The 26896-nt window shown below is 44.6% G+C and overlaps 4 protein-coding genes across 16 annotated transcripts in view; 3 read left to right on the top strand and 1 right to left on the bottom strand.

Annotated features, from left to right (window-relative positions):
- Nucleotides 1-1831: 1831 nt before the first annotated feature.
- On the top strand, nucleotides 1832-12610 carry CHST4 (carbohydrate sulfotransferase 4). Of its 2 annotated transcripts, none has more exons than XM_054840198.1 (2): nucleotides 1832-1865; nucleotides 5971-12610. In XM_054840198.1, the coding sequence occupies exon 2, from the start codon at nucleotides 5984-5986 to the stop codon at nucleotides 7118-7120; it is 1137 nt and encodes a 378-aa protein (XP_054696173.1). In that variant the 5' UTR covers nucleotides 1832-1865; nucleotides 5971-5983; the 3' UTR covers nucleotides 7121-12610. The 2 variants fall into 2 exon arrangements, with proteins under 2 accessions (XP_054696173.1, XP_054696172.1); XM_054840197.1 differs by having other exon boundaries at nucleotides 1839-2040.
- An 88-nt stretch (nucleotides 12611-12698) lies between these two features.
- Nucleotides 12699-15688, bottom strand: TERF2IP (TERF2 interacting protein). Its single transcript, XM_054840204.1, has 3 exons — nucleotides 15190-15688; nucleotides 14957-15033; nucleotides 12699-14332 (listed from the first exon to the last, which is right to left on the bottom strand). The coding sequence occupies exons 1-3, from the start codon at nucleotides 15686-15688 to the stop codon at nucleotides 13892-13894; spliced, it is 1017 nt and encodes a 338-aa protein (XP_054696179.1). The 3' UTR covers nucleotides 12699-13891.
- Nucleotides 15681-24894, top strand: KARS1 (lysyl-tRNA synthetase 1). 4 transcript variants are annotated; one of them, XM_054840164.1, is made up of 14 exons: nucleotides 15681-15807; nucleotides 16503-16653; nucleotides 16861-17026; nucleotides 17415-17508; nucleotides 17780-17966; nucleotides 18145-18270; nucleotides 19845-19964; nucleotides 20206-20368; nucleotides 20462-20635; nucleotides 21366-21451; nucleotides 22134-22219; nucleotides 22550-22676; nucleotides 24277-24420; nucleotides 24772-24894. In XM_054840164.1, the coding sequence occupies exons 1-14, from the start codon at nucleotides 15746-15748 to the stop codon at nucleotides 24847-24849; spliced, it is 1764 nt and encodes a 587-aa protein (XP_054696139.1). In that variant the 5' UTR covers nucleotides 15681-15745; the 3' UTR covers nucleotides 24850-24894. The 4 variants fall into 4 exon arrangements, with proteins under 4 accessions (XP_054696139.1, XP_054696142.1, XP_054696141.1 ...); XM_054840166.1 differs by having other exon boundaries at nucleotides 15807-16028; XM_054840168.1 differs by lacking the exon at nucleotides 15681-15807 and adding an exon at nucleotides 16084-16266.
- Nucleotides 24895-24979: 85 nt separating this feature from the next.
- Nucleotides 24980-26896, top strand: part of ADAT1 (adenosine deaminase tRNA specific 1) — a 31333-nt gene continuing 29416 nt past the window's right edge. For 4 of the 9 annotated variants that reach the window (XM_054840157.1, XM_054840155.1, XM_054840156.1 and 1 more), the window contains exons 1-3: nucleotides 24994-25352; nucleotides 25567-25758; nucleotides 26540-26608. In XM_054840157.1, coding sequence (XP_054696132.1) covers nucleotides 25112-25352; nucleotides 25567-25758; nucleotides 26540-26608 — 502 coding nt within the window. In that variant the 5' untranslated portion in view covers nucleotides 24994-25111. Of the gene's footprint in view, nucleotides 25408-25566; nucleotides 25759-26539; nucleotides 26609-26896 lie in introns of all 9 variants that reach the window. The other 5 variants (XM_054840163.1, XM_054840162.1, XM_054840161.1 and 2 more) reach the window with 4 other exon arrangements.

The raw sequence follows: 26896 nt of genomic DNA, 5'->3' as shown, positions 1-26896 counted from the left end.
GCAGTTTGTGAAGAAATGCAGCCTGCGGGAAGGACCCACACTGGAGCAGTTCATGGAGGACTGTCTCCTGTGGGAGGAACTCCATGCTGGAGCAGGGGAAGAGTGTGAGAAGTCCTCCCCCTGAGGAGGAAGGAGCAGCAGAGACAACATGTGATGAACTGTCCACAACCACTATTTCCCTGTGTTGCTCAGAGTGAGAGGTAGAGAAATCGTGAGTGAAGTTAAGCCCAAGAATAAGGGAGGGGTGGGGGGGAAGGTGTTTTTAAGATTTGGGTTCATTTCTCATTCTCATTATCCCACTCTGATTTGATTTGTAATAAATTAATTTTCCCTGTTTTGCCCATGAGAGTAATTGCTGAGCAATCTCCCTGTCCTTATCTTGACCCATGAGCTTTTTGTTGTATTTTCTCTCTGTCCAGCTGAGGAGGGGAGCGATAGAGCAGCTTGGTGGGCACCTGGTGTCCAGCCAAGGTCAACCTACCATATTCATAAAGTTTATGACTCAGACATACAGGGAGAATGAAATCCGTTGTTCAGGAGCCAAAGGATTCCTTCGCTTTCCACAGTTTGCAGGTCTCAGGAAACGCAGCGTGTCAGAACAGTGTGCCCTCCCAAGCCTCATCAACAAAGAAGAGTACGTTCTCCTCCAACGCAACTGCTCATGCCACAGAGGCTGCCTTTGGGAAAGCTCAGCCAAGTAGTTAGAACTTGGGCTCTGCACAACTGAAAATATCTGCTCAGCCCTGTGACTGTACAGCAGTGTTCAGTGCCATCATGAAGCCTGAATATTTGAATATTGGTGCCAAAGGACCACGCAGTGTCAGTGCATGGCATAGGAACACGGCGCTGAAATCCAGGTTGCACAGAACATTACATGGTTCTCTCTGCAGGGCCCTACCTGGAACACTGCCAGCTTCTCACCTTGCTTCCCAGCCCAGGGTTACCAGGGCTTGACCATCTGTGTTTGCAATGCAGCAAGTGAAAGGGAACATGACCTGCCCCATTCATGTTGTCCCTCCTGCTAGAAGGACCAGCTTTGCCCAGATTTTTTTGCTTCTGATGTCTCTTATGCTTCACTTGCCCTCAGAGCAGCTCAGCGAGATCCTTGGGGACAGAGGACACCATCAAGAGAAGGTCTACACCTCTCCAGATGGTGTGACAGGAACAATGAGACCTGGAATAGGAATGACCCAAAGCAATTGTCTCTGCATGGTTGCAGAATACCATGCATTTCTCTTGAGCCCAGCACGGCCCTGCTTCACTGCCTTACCTGGCACAGCCCCATTGCAGCTCCAGCACCCTTGTGAATCATTAACAGGCCAAGTCCAACTGCTCCTTTCACGGCTGTTCCTTTCACACAATTTTCTTTCCCAGCCCCCAAATTTTTAACTCAAGCAAGGCACAGGCAGAAAAGAGTCAAAAAGACTTTACATGAGTCTGCATCTGCTGACAATATGGCAAGCAGCCAGAGCAATGGTAGGCAAATATGTGCTATCTCTGCACTCCTGGTGGGCAAGCTGGTCCTCCTTGCAACAAGGGTTCCTGTTTGTCCTTTGCTCTGATGCTTCACAGACATCCCTGTTCCTCCTTTTACAGAGCACAGTCTCTTTTGGGGCTTGCAATGTGACAACATAAAAGCACCTCTCAGTTTCCTTCATTAATTTCCTGGCTCTTCTCCTTTACTAGCAACATTTGGTCATTTGTGCCCCTGCAAGAAACTGCCATTCCCATGCTTTGCTGCTTAGTGCAGGGTGGAGTTTGCTAGTTTAAGGCTGGTCAAAGTAGGCGGGCGCTGTAGAGTAGTCAGTCTTAGAGCTGGGACGTACACAAATGAAGGGGACAGTAGGGAGCACGCACAAGTATAGGTAAGAGCTGAGTACTATGTGTGTATGAGAGCCTGGCATGAAGGCAGAGCGCTAGTATGTGAATGCACTGCTGTTCGTGTAGCTGCCTGGAGGAGTGTGTACTGCAGCAGTGTATGTGTGTGAGGGCAACTTTGCTTGAACCAGGGCTGGTGGTGCTTCAAGAGGACTTGTTAAGGTGAGCTTTTCAACCATTTCTTGGTATCTGTGGATGCTCTGATGCCTAGAATTGTATTCACTTGCTCATGCTCAGCAGCCTGAACTGGGAGATAATTTTTGTAAAACACTGTAAACGTATGGATGCCAGTAAATTGCTACATGATACCTCCTGCAGCCAGAAGCTGTTGGTCTGGCTTAGAGGGTAGTTCCTGCTTCTCCAGACTGTTTTCTCAGTGCCTCTTCTCAGCATTTCCCACTAGTGACAGTCATGCCATCTGTTCTCCTCTGAATGGGCAGATGCTACTTCTAATTCTGCAGAAGCTGACCAGGCCAAATTGAAGAAGGATTTGACAAAACTATGAACAACCATCAATGCCATCAAAGACCAGTGTCTGGGCCTTCCCTGGCACCAGATCCTCTTTGCTATGCTACTGCCACTAAAGCGGTAAGGGCTCTGTACTGGTCTGGAGAGCTTCCCCAGATTTGCAGGGCGCTCAGCCACAGTCTGCATAGCATGAGGTGTTTTTGGCTGTACTGTCATTCCCCCTCAGACATGCACAGGTTCAACAACCCTGTACTCTGGGGACATGCTGCTCGTGCTCAGAGTGTGTTTGGTGGGTATGTCTACCTGGGGCTGCTTTCTGTAATGCTCTTTCTTTGCCACGATCAAGCTTTTCCAAGGCCCCCGTGTCTTTATGGAAAAGCTTAAAACTCTGTTCATTTTCTCTGGAGACTCTAGCTGCTCAGGCAGGCAGATTCTAGTTCTTCGTGTTTTCATACATGTGCTATGGGAGACTCTAACATGGTGACACTGGATTGTCTTTTTTTTCAGTAGTTTCTGTTCTTCATCCTTCATGCCTTGAGATCCTTCTTGTTCTTTCTGCTCTCAGCCAAATCCTGGCTCATTTCTCTGCCAGCAGACAGTAACAGTGTGCCTTTTTTTGTTCTACGGCTGAGATTGTCTCAATCATTCTGGGCTGATCTTTACTCTGCAGCTCTGTGAGGGCTTCATTTCACTTTTGCAATATGAAATGAACTGAATCACTTGTGACTCTGGATGTTTTCTGTAGGGAAAATGTGGTTAAGCTTAAGACCGTAGTTTAGAAACGGCTGCTTTGATTGAGAGATACAGAGATGAAAAATAAGGTTATGTAATTAGTATTTCTTTCATATCAGGAAATGTCTGATAGAACCTCTACCGCACTTTGCTGCTCCTCTATTCCACTTCACTAGGCACACACAACTCATTTCAGTCCTTCTCCCCTCCCTGTGGGACAGGGCAACAATCATCACTACTACTTGTGTAAGAGTGAAGAAGCTGTTGAGGCTGTGGCCTCACATGAGGCCACTTCTCATGCAAACACCAAGAGCAGCACACCCCATGCAGGGATGGTCTGCATACTCTGAAATGTCTAAAACATCCAGCTGTTCCACCCTGGTTTGATTCAAGATAAAAGCATGCCCTTGCTTCCCAAAAAACCTGAATCCATTCTCTTTGACTCAGACTATTCACACACAGGTTTCAAGAGAAATAATGATTTCTGTGGTTTCTGCCCAGGTATCTTAATGCCTGTGTTCATGTCTGCTCAACAGACTTTTTCTCAATTAAGAGCTTCTGGCTATAGTCCAGGAACTCTATCGGGAGTTAGAATAATGATATTAATGGTGCCAGATGGAAGCGATATCATCAAAGTTAATTTGGAAGCCAGGAGTTTTTGTAAACACTGCTGTATTCATTTGCAAGGAGGAAGCTGATATATAACTTATTTTTACAACAGTCTTTGTTTGCAGCTCTTCCTAGGCTTGGTCCAAATGTCAACCTGAATCAGCTTCTTGTCAGACCTGAACACTACAATCCATTTGTAAAACCAAAAAAACCAGTGGGCTTCTTGTCCAGGAGACCAGAAGCATGTGGTCCCTCACTAAATGCGTGGCCCCATCCTTGGAAGACATTACTAAAATAAAATTCATATTCTGGTAGCACTTACTGGCAACAACTAGGCTTACCTGTTGGGCTGGGTATTGTCCTGGCTTTGACAAATTGTAACTGCTGCCTTATAAACCCTAAGCTCAAAATGAATGCACAGCAGGTATATTAGATAAACAAGCCAATTTATGCATATGTGCTGGAGGGAAAAATGAGTACTGTTCCTAGCTGGTTAGCAGCAGTGACTGTACCTAGAAATCTAAAATCGTTGCTGAAGGAACTGAAATCATGGGAGGAGGCACCTCCACGCAAATTAGTCTGAAAGCTTCGCTGCAGAGGGAAATTGAGGCAGGGCATAAGGAGGAGGTTAGGGAAATGTTGACTGGGAACTTTCGTGCATTACCATGAACCCAGCAGATAACATGGTAAGCACATAGCGGGGAAGCAGTGTCTGTACTCTGGCCAGTTGGGCCATGCTTTATACCTCTGCTGCTTTAGTAGGGAGGCAGCTGCTCTGGATGGGCATGGCTGCCTGAATTCAATGCAATTGTGGGCTGCACAAAAGCAGCGTACAAAGCTGTAAGGACCTGGGCTCCAGTGCTGCTCTGTCCAGGAGGACTTCCAGCTTGCCCCGCAGCCCTGAAGGCCCTGCTCTCTCTATCCTGTCTGGCTGGGGAAGCACCCGGAAGGACTGACCACGACTAAAAACCAGTAAGGTTTTTTTAATTTTAGTTCACCTTGGGAAATGTAAAGCAGTTGCACTGGCAAAAGAGACTTGTCTCCACTGCAGCGCAGCTAGACTGCCAGCCTGGCACATGGATGGTAACAGGGGAGCACACCATGCTGTGTGGGCTTGTGTGCTGAGGAGCCTGTCCCCAGGGGCGGACAGTGCTGCATGCACCCGCCTATATTCAAGGCGCAATCAGGCATGGCTGGGGGAGGGGAGGAGAGCACACGAGAGGAGCAGTTGGCAGAACATGCTTTAATGTACTTTTTTTTTTTTTTAATTAAGTGGTCCTTTCTGCCTCAGATCCTATCCGTGATGGTGTACTTCCTGCAGATTCCTGTGCCAGCCGGTACTCGGGCTATGAATTGTTCCCAGGCAGCACAATGGACATTTTCCAATAATGAAGTCATCCCCAACAGGCAGAATAGAGGTTTAGTGCAAGAAAAAAAGAGCTAGCTTTGGTCAGACCTTTGAGTTGGACTAAACACATTGTGTTGTACTCTTCTCATAAAAGATCTAAGGGGTGAGTGGGGTTGGAGGGAGGGGTAGCAGGAGACAGTCTTTAAGAAGGAGTTAGGCTAAGAAGGGGGTTAGTTGTAGGTAAGCCTGCCTACACAAAGATGGATGAGCTAAACCCTTGTGGGCCTTGCTAGCAAAATTGCCTGTGATGCTCTGATTGTGGAGGAGATACTGTTGTGCTTGGATTTATGACAGTGCCAAATGACTTCCTTTGGTATGTGAGTTTTTGCCTGTGATGACAATAAATGTTTCCTGAAATTTCAAAAATAATATAAGCAAAAGAAATGGAAACCTACATTGTATTTTCACAGCATCCTGGCATAAAAATAATTGTAAACGGTGGTCAGAACAGGAGCTTAAAAGTAACAACGTGGAACTGTTGAACCTGTTTGTTCCATCTTTCCTCCATAAAAATTGCCAGGATCATGTCTGCAGGGATTACATACACTAAGTACACGTTTGTGTGTACGGACTAATTTCAATACACTGAACTAACTCTTAAACTTTGATAAAAGTGCAGACAAGCCTTTTGGTGATCTTCTAAGAATGCATTAGAATGGCTTACTGACAAACAGTGGTTTTGTTACAGAAAACTTTCGGCCGTGCAGTATTTATGTCCTCTCCGAAGATACCTTGTGCTGTGGTTGTCATAGTATCACTGGTAGCGTGTCAGCTTTCCAAAACCCTGAGCCTGCAGAGGGATTGGCAGGAGCCTGATTCACCACATTCTGCCTTCTTCATGATCCTGTGATACTGATCTTCCTCTGTCTCTGCAGGTCCCTTGCAACCATGAAGTTTAGAAGGGTGCAGGTGCTCCTGATTCTGGCAGTTCTGTCCTTCCTTCTGATCCACTTCCACTTCCTACCCTGCAGCAACAATGCCCCCGTGGAAGAAAAACTTTCTCCAGTCCACATCCTCATTCTGTCCTCCTGGCGGTCAGGATCTTCCTTCACTGGACAAATCTTCAGCCAGCACCCCAGCGTTTTCTACCTGATGGAGCCCGCATGGCACGTGTGGGTTACAATGTACCAGAACACCGCCGAAGTCTTACACATGGCAGTGCGGGACCTAGTCAGGTCAGTCTTTCTGTGTGACATGTCTGTGTTTGATGCTTACATGTCTAGCCAGAAGAAAAAGTCTGATTTATTTCAGTGGGAGACAAGCCGAGCCTTGTGCTCCCCCCCGGCCTGTGACTCATTCAGTCGCAGTGACATAATCACTGCAGGCAATTGCAGAACAATCTGTGGCAAGTACCCGTTCAGCAAGGTGGAGGAAGCTTGTAAAACCTACAGCCATGTTGCCATCAAGGAGGTTCGGTTCTTTGACCTGAAAGTTCTCTACCCCCTTCTCACTGATCCATCCCTGAACCTCAAAATCATTCACTTGGTACGTGATCCTAGGGCTGTGTTCAGATCCCGAGAAAATACAATGGCAGACCTGAAACGTGACAGTAACATTGTTGTGGGGTCCCAGAGGACAAAGGGAGAAATGGGGCCCTACAACACAATGCAAGTAATCTGCAAAAGCCACGTTGAGATTTACAAGGCAGGCAGTCAGGCCATTGCCAGCTTCCTGAAAGACCGCTACCTGCTGGTTCGCTATGAAGACATTGTCAGAGACCCGCTAGCAAAGGCTGCTCAGATGTACCGGTTTGCAGAACTCCATTTCACGCCAGAACTTCAGAGGTGGGTGCACAACATCACCCATGGGAAGGGGCAAGGAGCACAGGCCTTTGACATTGGGTCCAGAGATGCGCTGAGAGTATCCCAAGCCTGGAGGAAGACTCTTCCTTTCCAGAAAATAGAAAAAGTGCAAAATGTGTGCAAGGATGCGATGGACTTGCTGGGCTACCGGCTCGTTCACTCTGAAGAAGAGCAAAAAAATATGTCGCTGGATCTTTTGTTTGCCCAGAACTCCTCTGTGTAACAAATTCTGAAGGTGGAAAAGCTGCTCTCTGCACCTACTCTCTGAATGCTGCAGAGTGGAGAACTGTTTACTAGAGCAAAATAGGACAGAGGTGCATGCATATGTGTGTAAAAGTGCATGCATGGATGTGCTACGCGAGGACAAGTAACACAGGAACCCTGACTGCACTCATAAGAGCTTTCTTAGCAGCACAGGGTCACTCTCCAAGGCCCCTGGTGGCTCAGACAGAATGCAGGCTGAAGTAATGCAAGTCTGTTTTCCAAATTAAGTCCATGGGTCATGTGAAGAAGGAAGTATGTGTAGGTTGGAGCAAACAGAATGTCAAAGGAGTGGGACCAGATAGCAGGGCTCAAACCGCTCACAGACCACAGCTAAATACTAGTGAAACCAAATGGACCAACTGCACTGCAAAGGAAGAGGAGATATAAATGGAAGCCGAATAAAGAGAACATTATCTGTCATGCTGCCACCCAGGATATGTAATGCCAGAAGAGACGCAAGGATGACCAGACATTGGTTTCTGGAAAGGTCCTTTTTTTGGAATGGTTGAATTTTCAAGCCCAGTTTTTCTTTTGCTCCATTCCTGTGCCTGGGCATCCAGCCTTGGTGGCAATGTTGGGGAAATGTTTGTGTTCACTTACTATATAATGGGAAAACGGAATAAACCAGCTATAGTTGAAAATAAAAACTCCTGGGTTTGCATATGGGGATCCATTTCTGGGACTATGTGAATCCATTTACTTTTCAGCTGAAATAATTCTGTCTTATAGCTTTCAAAACCAAGAATAGTTGTTCCCCTGGGAGTTCTCACAGTCCACGTGTGTGACTGAGAAGAATTCATGCTAAGGTTGAGACTGTAAAGACAAGGTAAGGACACAGATTCTGATGGTATAAATACTGGAACTGGGAAGATAGGTTTATAGCAGTGGACTGCAGAAGCCGAGAGGAGAATGGGAAGTTAACCTACTGAATTATTTGGTGAGAGTATTTTCTGTCTTAGAGCAAAACAAAATTATGTTTAATAGACTATGCCATTCTCCGCCATCTCCATTGGAGATACCATTCTCCCAACTCAAATGGGAATATGTGGCTCAAACCTGAAGAACAGAATTATTTTTACCTATTTTTAACAGTGTTCCATAAGACAAGGAGAAAAGCTTGTTACCAGACTTGGAGAGTGAAATTCCTACAAATCCCTCCTTCTATACATCTTCTTTTATGTGTAAATTGCAGAGTCCCTTTAACATGCATCTATTTAACGGTGCATTCTCCAAAGCTGGAATATTTCCACTACCCTCCAGGCAGTAAGGCAGCTGTGCTAAGGCAGGATCACAAGCATGAACAAGGGATGAGGCTTGATTCTGAGGGTGCGCATCCTTGGGAGAAGGTGATCAAGGCAAGGCTAGGCATTGGAGGTTATCTGAGAAGGGTCCAGGCAGGATGAGGGCGTTCAGGGCCATGGGAAGCTGCGTTCCCTCTCCACCAACACCACCCACCCCATCCCCCATGTTCCTCTTCCCTATCTGCTCTGGCTGCGGCCCCTTGCCTCAAGGCCCTGTTCACTTTGTCAGTCAGCTGCCGTCCTCATACCGGTGTAGCTCTGGTGAGGAGTGCTCCTATTAAACCTCCCAGAAGGCCATCTGGTGCCCACTCTAGAAAAGTGACAATGTCTACCTGCAGGACTAGACCTTGTTTGCATGTTATTAAAAAGTTGCAATATCTTTTAAAAAGAGAAACATACACTGCTGAATTTTAAAATTAGGGGATAGAGTGACTGTGTTTGAAGGTGTATAGGCAATAAACAGTGTCCAGCCTCTACCTATTGTATGTGTTTGAACGGTGACAGAGAAGGATTCATGTTAACTGAATAGCAATCTCTAATAGTAGGAAGAAGGCTCTTTTGACAAATTCACAGCAGCTGGGTTGGTTGGTTTTTGTACCAGAGAATTAATGAGGGTTTTGTTATGTGCTGATTCTGCCGAGGAAAGTAGGGAAAGTAATCTTACAGACAGACGCTGAGCAGTTATGTTGGTTAGCAAGAGAAAGTAGCTGCTAGCTAAAGAGTGGACCTGTGGAATGAACCAGTGAGCCATCCCCGGTTAACAGTCAGCTGAGACCACAAAGAGTAGCAGCCTACAGAAGTGGGAGAGCTTCCCAGTCCAGAAGCAGCTCTGTAGTCACTTTCACTGGGGTAGGCATCAGCATTCCCGATCCTGTGTGTCCCTTTGGGCTAAGAGATGAGAGCTGCAGGATGAATTGTGCAACACCAAGTGGTGAGTAGAGGAGGTTAGCTGCCCAGCAAGGCAGCTCTAGAAGCAGAATTGGTCAGCAGTGGGAAAGATGATACAGGCAGGAGGGAGGAGCCTGTCTTTCAATTTCTGTTTAATTCAGTACTATTGTTAATTATTTAGATTTCACAGGCCGGTCTTTTGTTGCAGCATTTCTCTTATCCATGAAATTGTATTTCTTCAAATGCCCCCGTGTACATTCGTGCCTTGTAAGAGGTGGGTGGGCAAGGGCAGACCTCAGCTTGTTACCCATTCAGCAGGGCTTTCGTGGTTTCTGGGTGCAGGACTAGATGAATGTCAGTGTTTCTTAAGGAGCCCTTTGAAATTGTATGCAGACATCTCTTACCACTAAATAGGGTCTAGCGCATTGAATTATTCAGATGCACTACTAAGTCACTGTATAAGCTGAATTTCTCCACTAGCTGCTGGTGATTGCTTCAGCACAGAATCAGTCACTATCCAAATTTCACTTTCAGTCATGCTTTTCTTTTGGATGAAGCAATCAGCCCTGATCACCAAGACTAAAAACATTTTAAAGCATCTGTGAATGATTACAGGACGTTTGCTCCTCAGGAACATGGTTTCTTTCTGGAGACCACTAAGATAGGGTTCCTCTAAGCATGAATCCTATTGTTTAATACAAAGCTCTTATTTTTAGTGGTTGGAAAGACTTCAGGTGCTATTTCTGTATCTTTCCAGAGTCTGAATTTCTATTTCATCATCTGTAAAACTGAAATAATACTGACTCAATTCAGAAGAGGCAGATCTCAATCTTGTGTAAATAAAGGTTTGAAGCTAGATTTATAAAGGAGACATCAGAAGTTGTATCCAATATTTAGGCTTTAGTGACATTTACAGATCACCTGCTACCATAGCACTGTGGATAGCCATATTCCTAGCGCTAAACCTCTAACCCCTGCAAAGGGTAGGATGGTGTCTGTTACGGAAATCATAGTCTTACTCCTAGGGATTCTGTTGTTGAATGACAAAATCCATGCTGAGCAGGCAGCACTGGCATCGTGATAGTAACTCCACTGAAAACAAGGTATCTTCCTGTACACAGTGTTTATGCAAACTTAGAGCAGGCAGGCTGGCATACAGAAGCAGGACTTGTAGTGTGCCAGGGAAGTGCACAGTCACTGTATTTCTTCTAAAGTCCCTTTAAAATGGTCCTTAACATACTCAGCTAAAAGCATGGAGTCTCGGAAGTCTGTTCCTACTGAAGTCATAGTAAAGAGCTTCCCACTCTAAGTGCCAAGAAGTCTGTTTCTGAACAAACATAGACTTTGCAGTACATTGCTAATTCTATCTCTACATTAACCAATGTCAGTTTGAGTGGCATAAGTTTTATTATGAATATTTGTTTTCAGTGGACTCGAACAATTCTGTGTATTAAATGTGTAGCTGGACAAAAACCTTCATAGTATTTCCAGTCAGTCGGTAAACAAATGACATAAAAATAACATATGATGCATTTTCTTAATGTACTGTTTTGAAAATTACTTTAAGTTCTGCTTTCTAAGCTTAATTGGAGAAAAAGCAGGTTTGTTGATTTCAGTGTATCTTTACTACACTCCTTTAGCTATGTTCTTCAATACAACAATCGGTAAGATTGTAATTTTTTCTGGAAGCACCAAAGCCACAGAGTGCGGTCCCATGAAAATGTAAAGTTGTCTTAATGCAAGCAAAGATGACTTAAAATACTTTTTGGAGGAGGAAAAAAAACCCAACAAAACCCGCTCAAACTTTCAAGATGGTGAGCATGACATTTAAAACTATGGCTACATTCTTTGGCACGTGTGTAAAATAAAGATCATGGATGTCTGCTTAGAAACAAATGTCAAGTTTACATTGTGCAAGTTCAGAAGAGTAAACTCTGCTTTTATACCAATGAAGTGTAAGATGGAGAAGTCACCAACGGGACATTTAAAACCTGACTCTGGAATTCCTGTCTTTTGCTTTTCAACTTGGTGCACGCAGTCAGTTCTTAGTTTGCAGACCCAGTATTTCTGCCTCTGGAATTGTCTTTAACTCAAAGTTCTGGCATGCACATTGCCACTCTGCTCACCCTTCCAGGTTTACAAATATTGCTGCTTCAGGCAATACTACAAAGAAGAAATTTGTGTACTACTTTGAGCTACAAAAAGAGCATTCCTGACACTCCCGATAGAACAGGGACCTGATATGACCATGGAAAGCCAAACTGTCTCCAACATATGGGAAGGAATGTAACTCCATCTTTGGTAAAACAAAGCAGACAAAACAAGGATTTTTTTATTGTGGGAGAAGGCAAAGCCTGAAGCAGAACCATATGATATAGTGATATCTCCAGGTGCTGTTAATGCGCAAGTGGACTCATGAGACCTAGACCCATGTGCCTGCACAAGCAAGTCTATCTGTGGATAAGCAGTGCCTTTCAGCACTTCAGAACGGATGAAAGAGAGCAACCTTGAGTAAACTCTGCTCTTTGTGTCTCAGTTCCTGTGCTTACTGAGTACACCAAGTGCATATGGAAAAGGTTGCCAGTGTTAGACAATGTCTTTCTGTGGTTCTGCAAAGGTAAAAGCACTGTATGCAGACTTAGAAGTTTGCATTGCACGTCTGACTAATTACCCTGAAAAGACAAACTCACTCTTAAAGTAAGTGTCACTTAGAATGATAAAGAGATGTAATAAGCCTTACACCTGGTCTTTTTGTGTTGCAGCCATTTAACATTTTCTACCTCTTTGAATTCTAGAGCAGTTTTGGTTAAACAAGACAACCGTTGAATTGTGATATTACGGTGCTGCTGAGACACATACGCCACCCAAGCTAGAATGGGAGGTTTTGACTGCAGGAGGTGATGGGTCTCCTGTTCATGAACCTGGTCATCAGCAGTCCTTGGATTTCAAATCCATCTGGTAAAGTTTCTAGTTTTTTAAAAATCTCACTACTTTATTTGCTATGTTGTCTTGCTCTCTCTCATTAAGTGCTTGTCTGGTCTTCCACCCAAGTCGCAAGTAACGAGTCTGAGCAGCATGAATGTACCAAGGATTTCTCACTTTTTCAGCAGGACTGACCTGTCCTGTGAAAGACTGCATAGTCTAAACCAGAGTTTTGGCATTTGATTACATTGGTTAACTCCCGAAATAATCAGTTGGTGTTTCAGGACAGCATTTTCTGAAGTAGCTGTCTATATCAAGTTATTGTTGACTTTCAGTATAATTTGAATTTGGCTTAAAACCAGCAATTTCCTACTCCACCTTAAACCCCAGAATACAATTCTAAGGAAAAAAAAAATAAAATTAGTCTTTGCTTTTACAAGCTCATTTATTTCACCAAAGGAATTCCAGATTTACAGGACTGACTTCAAATAATATTAAAATAATGACCAGAGCATAATTTCAGGCTGAAAGTGCTGAGTTTTTTGGATTGTGACTGCATACTAGCAATGGTGTTCTCTCAAACATGACTTAAGTGATACTTACATAAATACACCGAGTACTCTTTCTTAACTTGTATCTCCTACTTGAACTATTGCACGTGGCCCCAACTAGACTATATGGTCTGGTACAAGTGTTACTTTCCCTGGATTAAAGAAGCTGGGGCTCTTCAATCTGTAGAGATGCAAGCTGGAGCAGAGCTATTCATTGTTTTTGAAATCATGAAGCAAGATGGTAAAGTTAATATTAAATAAATCCTGCAGTATTAGCACTGGGAAACACATGCTGGAAGTGGTAATAAAAATTGAGATGACTGTCTACTGGCCTGAGGTTTTAACTGACAGATTTCTGTAACATGGGGTTGAATATTAGATCATAGTGACCTTTTTTTGGCCATTCCCAGTACACACGGGCACTCTGAGACATCTCAGCATTCATTTATGATACCAAGTGCCTCATCTTTTGGCACAAATGTTCTTGATCCCTCTTTTTGAACAGTTAGATTTTCACTGCTGTCTCCAAATGTCTGCTGCTAACAAATGTTCATTAACAACAAAGAAAGGGTAATGGCAACAACTGGCAGAGCAGGTTATTAAATGATCATACAAAACAGTCTGAGGTAAGACACACGACAGAGGGAGGGCAGGCTGCTACTGTGCACTAATAATGCATTACAGGTTAGAGCACTTACTGCGATTGTCAGATTTTGGTGCCAACCCTATTCAAAATCCTTTGCATGCAGCAATGTACAGGTAGGACTGTCAGCTGGTTTATATAGTAGGTACACACTTTAAAGCAAATTTTCAGTGAAAACCTGATACTGATAGAACCTTTCTCTTCTTTTTCTAGTATTTTCTATTTTTAAATGTTTAGTGTACTCAGTATTACAAATAAAAATCAAATACAAAATAGGTCTTTTATTAAAAAAAATTTTAAAGCATTTCTGAAACTTCAGAAAGTTGCATCAAATTTTCCATCACATTTGCATCTCTGAAATGACTTCGTTTTTTTTTAAGTTCCTGCCACAGTCTTAGATCAGTCATTCCCCTCTGCTTTGCTATCTAACTTTTCCTAAATGCTACCCGCTTTGCTACATTTTCAGCTCCAAATTTTGCTATCAATTTATTTCTGACACGTTCATCATCTTTTTGCAATGCCAAATCATCCTCTCTGCTCCATACAGGGTACCCATCCAAGCGCTGCCCTGTCTGCAGAAAGTATAAAGTAGTCTCCACTTCACCAGTGTTTTTCAGAAAGGCCTGTGTAACAGTGAACAGGTCCATGCCAAACTTCTCCATGAAGTGCTGCATAGTTTTTACTACTTCTCCCACCACATTGGAAGAAGAAGTGCTTGTTGGTCTTTCTTCCCTTTGTAATTGAGTGTCAGGGAGAACAGAGTCCTCCGGTCTAGTTTTCAAAACAGATGCTGTTTGTCCTGCGGACTTTCCCTCTCCATCTTGTGCAGAAAGTTCTTCTGAAATGTCCGAAGTGTCACTTCCTGACTAAAAGTAAGAGAAGTGGAGTCATCAGTTAGACATGTCATTTTCTGGCAAGCTCCTTTTATCACTGCTACCCAACCACCTTCCACTGTGACTCTACAGTATATTAAAAAACCCTCAGAAATTACTAGGCATAGTAAAATTCAGTGACTGAAGTGAAGCTGTATGCGTTAACAAGGATATACAAGATGACAGAAAAGCATGAAATATAAGGGAGAATTTGAACAAGCTATGTATAAAAGGCAAAAGTAAATGTTAATGCAACTGCAGGAATATTTTATGCCTAAAGTGAAAGGATGAATTCCATTTGCCAATACTGCTTTTAACGTGACAACACTGTCACATGAATTTCCTCAAGTTAACTTGGGCAGGAAATCAAACTAAGGAAATACACTGCAGCAAGGCACCATTCATCATAAGCCACGTAGTTCATAGCTTACATGAAGCTCCCACTTAGCCATAGCAGAAGGGGTGTCACGGTGCAAAGTCATTTAAGATGTGAATTATGAGCTATTGTGCCATTTGTGACAACCAGGAAGAACTACTCCCAGCAGCTCGCTCAGCGGCACTGCGGCAGAAGCAGCTGCAGCAGCAATGCCACTCCCCGTGAGGGCCCCGGACGCTTACCTCCGTGCTTTCGAACTCCCGATTAGCTGCCTCGAAAAGACCCGTGCTTTGTGCGGGCTCCTCCATCTGTTGGGGCTCTGCGGGAACACGCGGGCATCGACTGCCGGGCTGCAGCGGGGCCCAGGGCCACCGCCGCCCCCGCCTCCCCATCAACCTCCCTTCACCCCAGGCGTCCCCGTCCCCAGCCGGTCCGCCCTCCCACCGCCAAGCCCCGCCGGCTATCCCCAGCTCACCCCCGTGCAACGGCCGCAGGTACCGCAGGTAGCGGTCGCGCATAGCCTGCCAGCTATGCCGCGTCAGACCGCCTCGCTCCAGCTCCTTCCAGAGCGCCCGGCCGCTCACCCGCGCCTCGCACCGCCCGCGCACCGCCCGCAGCAGCGCTGCGTCCTCCGCCTCCGTGAAGGCGAGGCGACCGCGCGGCGACGTGGCGGGCGGCGCGGGCGGCGCGGCGGGCAGCCGGAAGGGCTCCAGTGGTAGCCGCTGGTTGCGCTCCACGCACTCCGTCACGTACTCGGTAGAGACAGCCCCGCCGGGCGCTGCCTCGCCGGGCTGCGCCAGGAGCACGGCTCCTGGCTCCTGCACACGGCACAGCCGCCCACCGCCCGCCAGCACCAGGGGCGCCAAGCGCAGCTTGGCCTGCCCGGGCCGCACGTAGAACCGCATCGGGCTCCCGTCGTCCCACAAAAACAGCGACCGCGACCGCACCAGCGCCTCGCCCCCGTGTTCCGCCATCGCCGCGGTGGGCGCGCAGGCGCGGGAGCACCGGAAGGGCCGGCTGGAGCCGGGAAGATGGCGGCGGCAGCAGAGCGCGCGTGCGAGGCACTGGAGACCGAGTCGCGTCTCAGCAAAAAGTGAGGGTGGGCGGGCAGGTGGAGCCGGGCCGCGCCGGGCTGGGGAGGCGAGGCGAGGCGAGGCGAGGCGAGGCGAATGTCCGGCTGACCCGGTGCGTGTCTCCGCCAAGTGATCCGTCGGAGCGCGCCATGCTGAGCCCTGCCGCTGCACGGCTCCGCGGCTGGGCCTGGAGGGCCGCGCCCGCGTTCCACTGGCGCCAGGCACTTCATGACCAAAGCAGGTCGGTGCTTTGCGGCCTGCCTGGGCCCGCCTCTTTCCTCATGAAGTCCCGGCCGGCGGAGTCGGGAGCCGCGGGATGAACCGCGGCGCTTGTTGGTCGTGGGGGGAGCTGACTTTTTTCAGTGGAGGTTTTGCCTTATTGCACTTACATGCTGCGTGGGGTTACTACGCTCTTATGTCCGCAATGGCCTGCGGAAGGTCCTTGGGCACATAGGCACGCATCCTCAAGGTCTGTTTAGGTAATGTTTAATTCAGTTTTAACTTTCTCTGAGTATTTGTATCTCATAGGAGATGAACTCAAAATGTTCAAAGAACAAAATACTTAAACATGCTCAAGGATTATTTTGACGTTTGGGCAGAGTAAGAGAAGTGACAGGATTATTGGTACAGTTAAGCTTTTGGCAGAATCCTGCTAAGTGTTTCCCTGTGGAAGTATCAGAGTACCTGCAGCATCTGTTTTCCTTCTCTTTTGCAGTGAGCTGAAGAGACGTTTAAAGGCTGAGAGAAAAACAGCTGAAAAAGAGGCAAAGCAGAAAGAGCAAAATGAAAAGCATTCAAATAAACCTTCTTTGACTTCTGACTCTGAGAATAACGTTGCTGCTGATGAGGAATGCTTGGATCCAAATGTGAGTGTCTGGCCTCATGCTTATTACTGTTCTGAGAATAAATGTTATTGATTTACATTTGGTTTTTTTACTCAGGGGAAACTAAATGGCTAAAAGGGGAGAGACCTACATATTCCTACATAAGGGCAGCTGTGTTTTAATTTATAACCTGTAAAATATTTTCAGTTTCTAACAAAATCGTTTGGTTTTGTTTGTTTCTGGTGACAGCAATACTACAAGATCCGTAGCCATGCAGTCCAGCAACTGAAGGGCACCAGTGAAGATCCCTATCCCCACAAATTCCATGTAGACTTATCTCTCTCAGATTTTATAGAGAAGTACAGTCACCTGGAGCCAGGAGATCACCTGACAGACATTACAGTGAGAGTGGCAGGTAAAGGCTTATCTGGGATTCAGAAAGATGGTCTGTTGCTTAGCTAAGCCAAGTCTTAGCGGCTTTTCATGTTGGGGTTGTCTCTTTTTGAATTTTGCTGATCCCCTGTTACTTGGTCATGAAGTCTGTAGCAGTGTTAGACTATTCAGGACACGTCTTTTCAGACTGAGTGGACCTGTGGAACATCCCCTACAACTACAAGATCAGATTGTGATATGGGCTTCAGGACCCAAAGTTCATATGGTCTTTTGTACACTGGTACTAATTTTTAACCGCTTCTCTTTCGCGGTTAGCGATTAGTTCGCAGCTGATGATCCTGTGGCTTTTGCCCTTGTATCCTTTCTGCTAGGGACTCTTTTCCTGATGGCCTGCATACTTTGATATTTAGGTCGAATCCATGCAAAGCGTGCCTCTGGAGGGAAGCTGATTTTCTATGATCTTCGTGGGGAAGGAGTCAAGTTGCAGGTCATGGCAAATTCCAGGTAAGTAGAGGTATTCCCAGTGGCATTCTAAACAGAACTGCAGTCTTAGGCCTAGAGATCTGTATTTGGGCATTCTATTTCTTCATCTCCTTAGGCTATTCATCTATGGGTTGGCTTAGGCAGCCAGGTAATGTTTTGCTTAGAATGTTGTGGTTGGCTTCCCTGCTAGAAGAGTCCTTTTTTAAAGGATTTGGTCTGGGGATAGACTTGCAGGGCAGTTTGGAATGTTGAATTTTAAACAAAACTGCTTACCTTGGTTTTGTAATTACAGGCTCTACAAATCCGAGGAAGAGTATTTCCGTATTAACAACAAGCTGCGTCGTGGGGACATTATTGGTGTAGAGGGGAATCCTGGGAAAACAAAGAAAGGGGAACTGAGTATTATTCCTTATGAAATAACTCTGTTGTCTCCATGCCTGCACATGTTGCCTCATCTTCACTTTGGCCTCAAAGATAAGGTACTTGTCATACCCATCGCTCTTGGAGGCAATTTGACAGATAGATAGGTCTGAAAGGATGACCTTTTATATCCGCTGATGGTATCAGTCAACAAAGGAATATTAGTTTTGTTTTGGTATTTTTTCCTTTGGCAGCAAGTTTTGTCTAGCTTGCTCTAAAGATATTTGTTCTTTTCAGGAAACTAGGTATCGTCAGAGATACTTGGATTTAATTCTTAATGATTATGTGAGGCAGAAATTTATAACCCGCGCAAAGATTATTACATATATTCGGAGCTTTCTAGATGAGTTGGGCTTCCTTGAGGTAAGGCTTCATTGTTTATTTCTCTCCGCATACTGAATGTGTTTAGAGCTTCTCAGCTTCAAGGATGCTTTACGTTCAGGCTTATGTGCAAAATATTTACAGAAGTGAGAATAATTACCTCAGCACGGTGTGTTTTATCAGTTTAATGTAATGAGAGCCATTCCTTTCCTCTCTTTTTAAAGTTAAGACTATTCCTTAGTTGATGAGGTTATGACTAAGGAAACTTTTATCAAGGTAGATCTTCAAACCACTGCTGTTCTTTCCTTATTTCAGTAAATTAAGGTGGAAATAACATAACAAATGGTGTTTTGCCTCCGGAGGTAAATGCAGATTTTATTTCCTGTAAGCAAAATTGGTTTTATCTGTAGATCTATTGTGGCGCAGCATATGAGAAAATAATACTAGCTCTGCTCTCTGTTGCATCCACATTCTTGGTTGTACTTTACAGTTAGCAAAAAGATTAGAACTTAACGTAGTTTATTTACAAGTATTTGTTAACTGAATCTTTCATTAGCTCAGGTTGCTCAAAGCCCCATCCAACCTGACCTTTAATGTTTCCAGGGATGGGGCATCCACAGCTTCTCTGGGCAACCTGTTCCAGTGCCTCACCACCCTCATTGTAAAACATTTCTTCCTTATGTCCAATCTAAATCTACCTTTTTTCAGTTTAAAACCATTGCCCCTTGTCCTGTCACTACAGACCTTGGTAAAAAGTCTCTCTGTGCCTTTCTTGTAAGCCCCCTTTATATATTGAAAGTCTGCAAAAAGGTCTTTCCGGAGTCTTCTCTTCTCCAGGCTGAACCACCCCAACTCTCTCAGCCTGTCCTCATGGGACAGGCGTTCCAGCCACCTGACCATTTCCATGGCCCTCCTCTGGACCCTCTCTAACAGATCCCTCTCTTTCTTACACTGGGGACCCCAGAGCTAGATGCAGTACTCCAGGTGGGGCCTCAGGAGAGCAGAGTAGAGGGGGAGAATCCCCTCCCTTGACCTGCTGGTCACGCTTCTTCTGATGCAGCCCAGGATACAATTTGCTTTCTGGGCTGCAAGTGCATATTGCCGGCTCATGTCCAATTTTTCATGCACCAGTATCCCCAAGCCTTCTGCAGGGCTGCTCTCAATCCATTCATTCTCCAGGCTGTACTGATAACGGAGAATCGCCCTGACCCAGGTGCATGAGCTTGCACTTGGCCTTGTCGAGCTTCATTTTCTGCAATGTAGAGAGATGATTTTGTGACAATGCTACAGCCCAGTTCCTGGCTTTGATAACATGAACCCAGCAGGTTCACATTTATGGTATAAATGAATGATTCTTAATAGCAGCAAATAGTTTAAGTAATTTGTCTTTACTGACTGCATGGGAGAAGTGTTGTTTAGTTCAGAATTGTTTTTTTATTCTGGAATGTCAAACAATAAATGAAATACACATTTTTCATCAAAGCTAGCTGTGGTTTGTTTGCTTAATCTACAGAGTTCTATTTTAGAAATAGATTAGACAAAAGTAGAGCATTGAGGTAGGAGTCTGGAAATATTTATGCCACTGTTAAATTTTTTTTGTTGTTACTGTTTTACAGATTGAAACTCCTATGATGAATATAATTCCAGGTGGAGCTGTGGCAAAACCTTTTATCACGTACCACAATGAACTGGATATGAATTTATATATGAGAATTGCTCCAGAGCTTTACCATAAGGTAAAATACAAGCCCTTCATGACTAAGCCTGTATTCTCCAGACTGTTGTGATCTTATTCTAAAAAAGTAAATAAAGTTAAAATGAAGATTATTCTTGAAGAAAGGTGGACTCATTGGTTTGGAGGAAACAAAACGTATCTTGAATGAGATTTGTAAGGTCATGTTGCAGTTGTGTGTGTTTGAGCTCTCTTTAGTTCTTTTGAAAAAATTAGTGTGTTTACTAGAATTTCCTTTTGTTTAGATGTTGGTGGTTGGAGGCATGGACAGAGTGTATGAGATCGGGCGTCAGTTCCGGAATGAAGGAATTGATTTAACACACAACCCTGAGTTCACAACTTGTGAATTCTATATGGCTTATGCGGACTACCATGACTTGATGGAAATTACAGAGAAGTTGCTTTCAGGTGATGTATGCAAAAATTACTTAAAAAAAATCTCCAGAAGAATTGCATATTATGTGGCATACTCTTCTTCTAAACTTCAGATTCCTTTTGTAGGGATGGTGAAACATATTACTGGAAGTTACAAGATCACTTACCATCCAGATGGTCAAGATGGACAGGCCTATGAGATAGATTTTACCCCTCCCTTCCAGCGAATCAGCCTGGTGTATGATCTGGAAAAGGTCCTAGGAGTGAAATTTCCATCAGCTGAGTGTTTTGAAACTGAAGGTTAGATGCTGAGTATGGGTGTCCTATAATTGTTCCTTAACAGAAAGAGGGCAAAAGGTCTTGAGTTCTCAGCCTGCAGTCTGTCAGCTGCTTTTCTGAGGTGGTACTAACACATGAGATTGCTTTTCTCTGGTTTTGTCTGTTACCTAAGAGTCCAGAAAGAAGCCTTCATGCCTTGCAGTCTTTGGCAAGACCCAACTCTTTTGCCTCTTTAAGTATATGTGATGCTGTATATTCAAGAGGCATGATCTGTGGAGTTCTTGATCTGTTGAAGAGACCCAGCTTTTTATTTCTTATTTCTTCTGTGCAGTTGAGTCTTTCCATGCCTGTGATTATAGGTTAGGAGTATGATTATTTTGGGCTTTCTTCAAAATGTGTGTATGTGCTATTTTATTCCTGGAATCCAGAGTCATAAGGAAGCAAGTTCATACACTTTTTAGTGATTTTTTGTTGTACAATTCTCCCCCCCCCCCCGCCAATAATGTCCGGCAGTCACGTGGGGTTGTGCTTAGCTGTTGTCAAGTTTCTGAAATATAAAATAACTTATATTTTAGTGTAAACTGATAAAAAACAAACACTCTTTTTGTAGATTGACATTTAAGCTCGTGCTTTCCATGATGTATACCATTAAGATCTTAAAAATAATTCTGGATGTGTCGAAGCATGCAGAAAGAAAAAAAAAAGTGGCTGCCTGCATGGCTTTTCTAATTCTTGTTTACAACAATTTCAGAAACTCGCAGGTTCTTTGATGACCTTTGTGCAGAGAGAAATGTTGAGTGTCCGCCTCCCAGGACAACAGCCAGGCTTCTTGACAAAGTAAGTAAAGGTGGTGGATTTTAGTCCTAATGTCTTTGAGGATCTATCTGTATCAAAAGAAGTCTCTTCAGAGCAAAAGTTTAGCTGCATCTGGGAAAATATGCTGAAGTGCACTTCAGCTATTTCTGTATCACAGTGAGAAAACTTGCTGTGACAAAATCTTTTTTTTTTGTTGTCTACACCAAAACGTAGTTTACTGATGCCTGCTTAATGTGAGCACTAGAGGATTTTAGTTTGATAACTGGTCTCTTGTGCTTAAAGCAGATCTGCTTTATCTTATGTCAGACTTGTCTGTGAGATCTGTGCATTTGTACCTTACCAAACTGATAGGCTTACCATGTAGTTCTTCTATCAACTGTATCAAGCCTTTTCCTTTGTACCTAAAATACTGCCTGATCACTGTTTTTCTGCTGCTTTTCCTATTGGTCTTTGTTGTAATGGTCAAATTGAATTAGGTTGTTATTTTTTTATACAGTTTTTGCTATGTCATTTTTCTTATCGAACTTGGACATGCACACGTTAATGAAGATATTACTGCGATCAGGAATTATTAGTTGGGAAACTTGTCAGTTTTATGGTACTTTCTTCAGTGGTGAAGAGAGGGAAGTAGGATGTTTGGGGAAGGCAGTGCTAGGAAAGTGATATTGTACTCTACGTAATTATTTTGCTTTCGTTTTCCCAGTTAGTTGGTGAATTCCTGGAAGTCACTTGTATCAACCCTACATTCATCTGTGATCACCCACAGATCATGAGTCCTCTAGCCAAATGGTAAGAGTATGAGACATGGTCAGCATGTAACTCTCTTAGACCCTCTACTCCTACTTTATTAAAAAGAAAGAAGAAAAAAAAAAGTCACATATGTGAAAACAGATTTTGATGTTATATACTAGTTTGTGAATTCTGACTCCAGCCAAGATAAACGTTTCCTGAGTTGTGAAACTCGTCATCCAGGGAAGAGATGTGCTGATGCTTAGTAGTTTGAAGTTTTGACAGCTGTTACTGCTAAGCGTGGGCAATCCTCCTAAAGTGACATACGTGCTCTTTGCTTCTGTAAAGATGCTTATTTTAAGGTATGGTTGTTTTGTCATCTTCACGTAGGCATCGCTCTCATCAGGGACTAACAGAACGCTTTGAACTCTTTGTAATGAAGAAGGAAGTGTGCAATGCGTACACAGAACTTAATGATCCTTTCCGGCAGCGGCAGCTTTTTGAGGATCAGGCCAAGGTATGGTGTCTTGCTGATAGTGAATCAATGATACAGGCACGTAAGCAAAGAATATTTCCTATGTCTATTCCAAATCTGTCATTAGTCCTTACAGTTGAAAAGAGTTGTTACTACTTTGAGCGAGTGTTTCTCACTCAAGTTAAAGTCTGTCATTAAAACTTAATTCCTTTTAAGGGAACCCTGTTGTGGATTAGTTTTTTAGTAGTTCAACTTTGTTTTGGAATGTCTTCCCTTTTATTCTACCTGAAGTACTAATCTGAAAAAAAGCAAATGTGCAAGTGTTTTCTCTGTCTTGCTTAGGGTAAAAGTTATTTTTCCCCAATTAAGCATTTAGGTAGCCATACAACATTGTACTTCTAGGTTCTTAAATTTTTGTGTCTGGTAAGAGTTTGAATGGTAAGAAATAGCCTAATTTCTTGAACTCAGTTATGACTATTTTAAATTGGCTCACAGAATAGAGCTGCAGACTGGAAATTATCAGGCCTGCAAATTTATAGTACTAGGTTTCTCTAGTACTCTAGAAAGGAGTGACTGAAACTGATTTTTGTTATTAATTAGGTATACACATCCATGAATGCCTGCATGCGCACACATGATTGAGGTCAGATGACGTGGTCTGCAGAAACAGAGTTCCTGTTCTTCCTACTCTAATGGCTTCACAGTGCCCGAAAGGATTAAACAATTGTCAAAACCAGGAAAACAGACTTATGTTAGCTAACTAACTTGATAGTAAATTGCAAAATGTTCCTGTCAGAATGAATAATATTACAGATTTCCTTCACCTTTGGTCTGTTGTATATATGTCTGCTGCAGCTGTGTCTCATGATTATAGCTTTGCAGACATATGATTATATATATTGAATGAAAATTTGCCTAAACATTTAATGTTAAGGTGGAGGTTGAGATGAAGGATGGCAGTTTGCATTTCAGGACTTCAGACTCAGGCAGAAAAGTTTTATTTAACAGTCTTTTGCAAAGTCTTCCTTGAAACTGTGTGAACAAAAGTGTTTGTTGTTTTTTCAACACTTACGCTTGGCATTTTCTAAATTTGAGAGGGTTGGCTAGTCTGCGTTTTTATTATGACTTTCAGCACTTGGAGGCTGCCAAGCTCAGATGCATTAGTTAACATCTCCGTGTAGGGTTTTTTAACCTACTTGAGGGGGAAAAAAAGCAACCCCTAAACTTTGTTTCGTGGAGCGACTACCGATGATTCAAACAATTATGCTTCTTAGTTGCTTCTGCAAACATTAAAGGGGAGTTGTGAGAAGCCTTCGAAAGCAATTTATTCTAGTGCCATATGGCCCTGGAGATTGCTTTTACTAAAGTGAAGGGCCTGGGCCTGTGTCTAGAAAGGAAACTTAAAGATCAGAAAGGATTTGAGCCTAGAGCTATTTTGGAAGCACCCGTACAAGTGATCTCCACAGTTCTCCAGGTGCTGAGGTTCCTTCATCTATTACTCGCTTATGCAGCCTATAGGGCTTTGATGTTGTTGGTTAAATGGCTCCTACAAATATCAGTATTTCTCCGTTTTGGTAGGGGTTAGCAGAAGTGCCATCTAGTTCTGTACAACTCACCTTTTACTGTTAATTTTTCTATTTAGGCAAAAGCTGCAGGTGATGATGAAGCCATGTTTATCGATGAAAACTTCTGTACCGCACTGGAGTATGGCCTTCCTCCTACAGCTGGCTGGGGCATGGGAATTGATCGCTTCACCATGTTCCTCACGGATTCCAGTAACATCAAGGTAAACGTTAGATATGGCAGTGCCTACTGGTAGCTTTGTCAGAGAACATGGAATGAGATTCTGCAAAGCAGGCCATCTCTCTAACGAAACAAGAACAGTGTAGCCGTTTGAGAAAGAATTCCACCTCCGACCAGCTTCTCTTTGGGGCGCTCGTTTAGCGATCTCTGCCGAGCGCGCAGCCGCGGCGAGTCTCAGCCCGCCCAGCGCCGTATGCGACTTGCGCTGCGGAGGGCGCCGGGAAGCTGGGCCGAGGGCCGCTCTCGCGAGACTTGGCCACGGGGTCTTGCTCGCCAGGCCGGGGGCGTGGGCGGTGGCGGCACTGGCGCCTGCTGACGGTGTCCCTTTTCGCAGGAGGTGCTTCTCTTCCCTGCCATGAAACCAGAGGACAACAAGAAAGAGGCGCAGCCCGCCGAAGGCACCTCTGTATGAACCCCGGGGCGGCGCGGACCGTGAATAAAGGCAGCGTTTTCTGTCGCCCGTCTCCGTGTTTCTGTGTGTGCGCCTGCGCAGAAGCCGCCGTTCCCGGCGGACTCCGCGCGCGCGGGGGAAGCAGCTGCGCGTGCGCAGGCTGGGCGTTGCTGAGGCGGGTGGCGCGGCGTGACCCCGGGGCCTTCGCTGCAGCCGCCGGTCTTGGCGGGGAGCGGCGGCGCCGTTTAACCGGAGGGTAGGGGCCCGCGCCGAGGGCGGCGTGATGCACACTCGAGCGCTACACCAGCTCGCTCGGGGCGCTGGCTGCCCCAGCTGTGGGGCTCTGCGCTCCCTGGTCGCTGGGGCAGGGTGGAGGCCCGAAGGCCTCGGCATGAGTGTGGTGGCACCAGGCGTCTCCGAGGTGATGCGGGGACTGTACCGGGACGGTGCTGTGATGAACACTGACTGCTGCATAGTGGGAACCTTGGGAACCCTGCATTCTCACCTGCTGCTGGACTATAAGGGTTCTAGCATTGTTTTTTATTTCTAGCGATTTGGAAAAAAAGGGGGTTTTATTTGGTATGATATATTTCTTATAAATAATCGTGAAAGGGGTGATGCAGTTAAGCCTTGGATATTGGAATCTGGTACAGGAAGATGTAATGCAGAACAGCGTGGTAGGGTGTGAAGAGATGGGGTTTGTGAATCAGTGTTGTGATGGAATCCAATTCTGTTTAGAACCTGCACTTGGACCGGGAGCCATGTGGTCAGCTGATGAAATTGCTGAGCTATGTTACCTGCATTATAGGACCAGACTCCCTAAGCAGGGGAAACCAGATCCAAACAGGGAGTGGACTTTGCTGGCAGCTGTTGTCAAAGTGGAGTCTGCAACCCAAAGAGAGGTTCTTGATAGTCCAGGGAATCTGCAGGGTAAGAATGAGTTGTGGGGATTGGGAGGGGGAGAGGGGAAGAGGAGATGGCAGTCTTTGCTGCTTTGTTACTTCTTTTTTTTTTTTTTTTTCCAAGGTACCTTTAAAAAAACCCAACAAACAAAACACCCCTTCCTGTCCCATTTCTGTCTTCACCCAAATTCTCTTTGTGATTGTAAAAGCTTTTACAGCTTTTGTCTGGAAAGAGATGGTTATAGTGAAATACTGTTCTTCCCAGACTGTAACTAAAAAGATGAAAGCCTGCATTTGGCTGTTCAGTAAGTGGCAAAAGTCTAGGCAGGACCTGAATTTCTAATGTAAACCCTTGCAAAAGTGTGTTCAGCTGTTATTTGAAAGAATCCTAGAAAGGTCTCAGTTTGCTCTCCTTTAACAGACTGTGTTATTACATTGTGTGTTTGTGTTAGTTCACCATCATCTTAATTTCCCTTACTGGCACTTCCATGTTGTCATCGAGATTGTATCCCATGGTTCTTTCTCACACGTTCGAGGAATCCTATGCCAGTGTCTGCTGTGTGTTGCCTAACATATCAGACCTGTGTTAGCACTCCTGCTATGGGATCATAGACTTCTCCTAGCACTGGTGCTTCTGCCTACTATATTCAGTTCTCCCGCTGAAACGAAACCTCCTGCATTGTCACGTGGCCTGCCTCCCTGTACCTGCCCTTCTACACAATGTTTTGTGTGTCATCTTACCAGAATGACTCTGTGAGAGCAATGCTTCTGGTGATAGTTTGTTCAGTTAATGTTGCCTTTTCTTTCAGTAATGAAGGAAGTTGTTGCTATGGGAACTGGAACAAAATGTATTGGCCAAAACAAAATGAGAAAAACTGGTAAGTATGGTGTAAAATCCAAGAAGAGACTACCTACGCTACCTTCTTTCTTGCTGGTGTCATAGAAGCTGTCATAACAGGCTTTTTCTCCCTTGCTGTATATTCTGCAGCTAAATATGTATTTGTGCAATAAATGCGTGGGATAGATACGTGACTTCCCACAGCTACCATTTCTTACCATTTATTGTAGGACTTTCCTTGCTCTGCATGTCTGGTTTTATTATTCAGAATGTATCTATCTGTCCCCTCTCCTCAGAGAGGGGAGAAGCCATAGTAATTAGTGCTGAA

This window comes from Grus americana, chromosome 13, assembly GCF_028858705.1.
Source record: "Grus americana isolate bGruAme1 chromosome 13, bGruAme1.mat, whole genome shotgun sequence".
In the NCBI taxonomy this organism is placed as follows: domain Eukaryota; kingdom Metazoa; phylum Chordata; class Aves; order Gruiformes; family Gruidae; genus Grus; species Grus americana.
Note: the sequence above shows the minus strand (reverse complement) of the source record. Positions and strands in the feature narration are given on the sequence as shown.

Excerpts from the sequence above, each read along its gene's own strand:
- CHST4 (XM_054840197.1), top strand. The coding sequence starts at position 1,928 with ATGCACTGCTGTTCGTGTAGCTGCCTGGAGGAGTGTGTACTGCAGCAG. Across the intron at positions 2,041-5,970 it reads CTTCAAGAGGACTTGTTAAG|GTCCCTTGCAACCATGAAGT; the intron begins GTGAGCTTTTCA and ends CTGTCTCTGCAG.
- TERF2IP (XM_054840204.1), bottom strand. The coding sequence starts at position 15,688 with ATGGCGGAACACGGGGGCGAGGCGCTGGTGCGGTCGCGGTCGCTGTTT. Across the intron at positions 15,034-15,189 it reads CCTGCGGCCGTTGCACGGGG|AGCCCCAACAGATGGAGGAG; the intron begins GTGAGCTGGGGA and ends GTGTTCCCGCAG. Across the intron at positions 14,333-14,956 it reads GGGAGTTCGAAAGCACGGAG|TCAGGAAGTGACACTTCGGA; the intron begins GTAAGCGTCCGG and ends TCTTACTTTTAG.
- KARS1 (XM_054840166.1), top strand. The coding sequence starts at position 15,937 with ATGCTGAGCCCTGCCGCTGCACGGCTCCGCGGCTGGGCCTGGAGGGCC. Across the intron at positions 17,509-17,779 it reads CAGGTCATGGCAAATTCCAG|GCTCTACAAATCCGAGGAAG; the intron begins GTAAGTAGAGGT and ends TTGTAATTACAG. Across the intron at positions 19,965-20,205 it reads CTCCAGAGCTTTACCATAAG|ATGTTGGTGGTTGGAGGCAT; the intron begins GTAAAATACAAG and ends CCTTTTGTTTAG.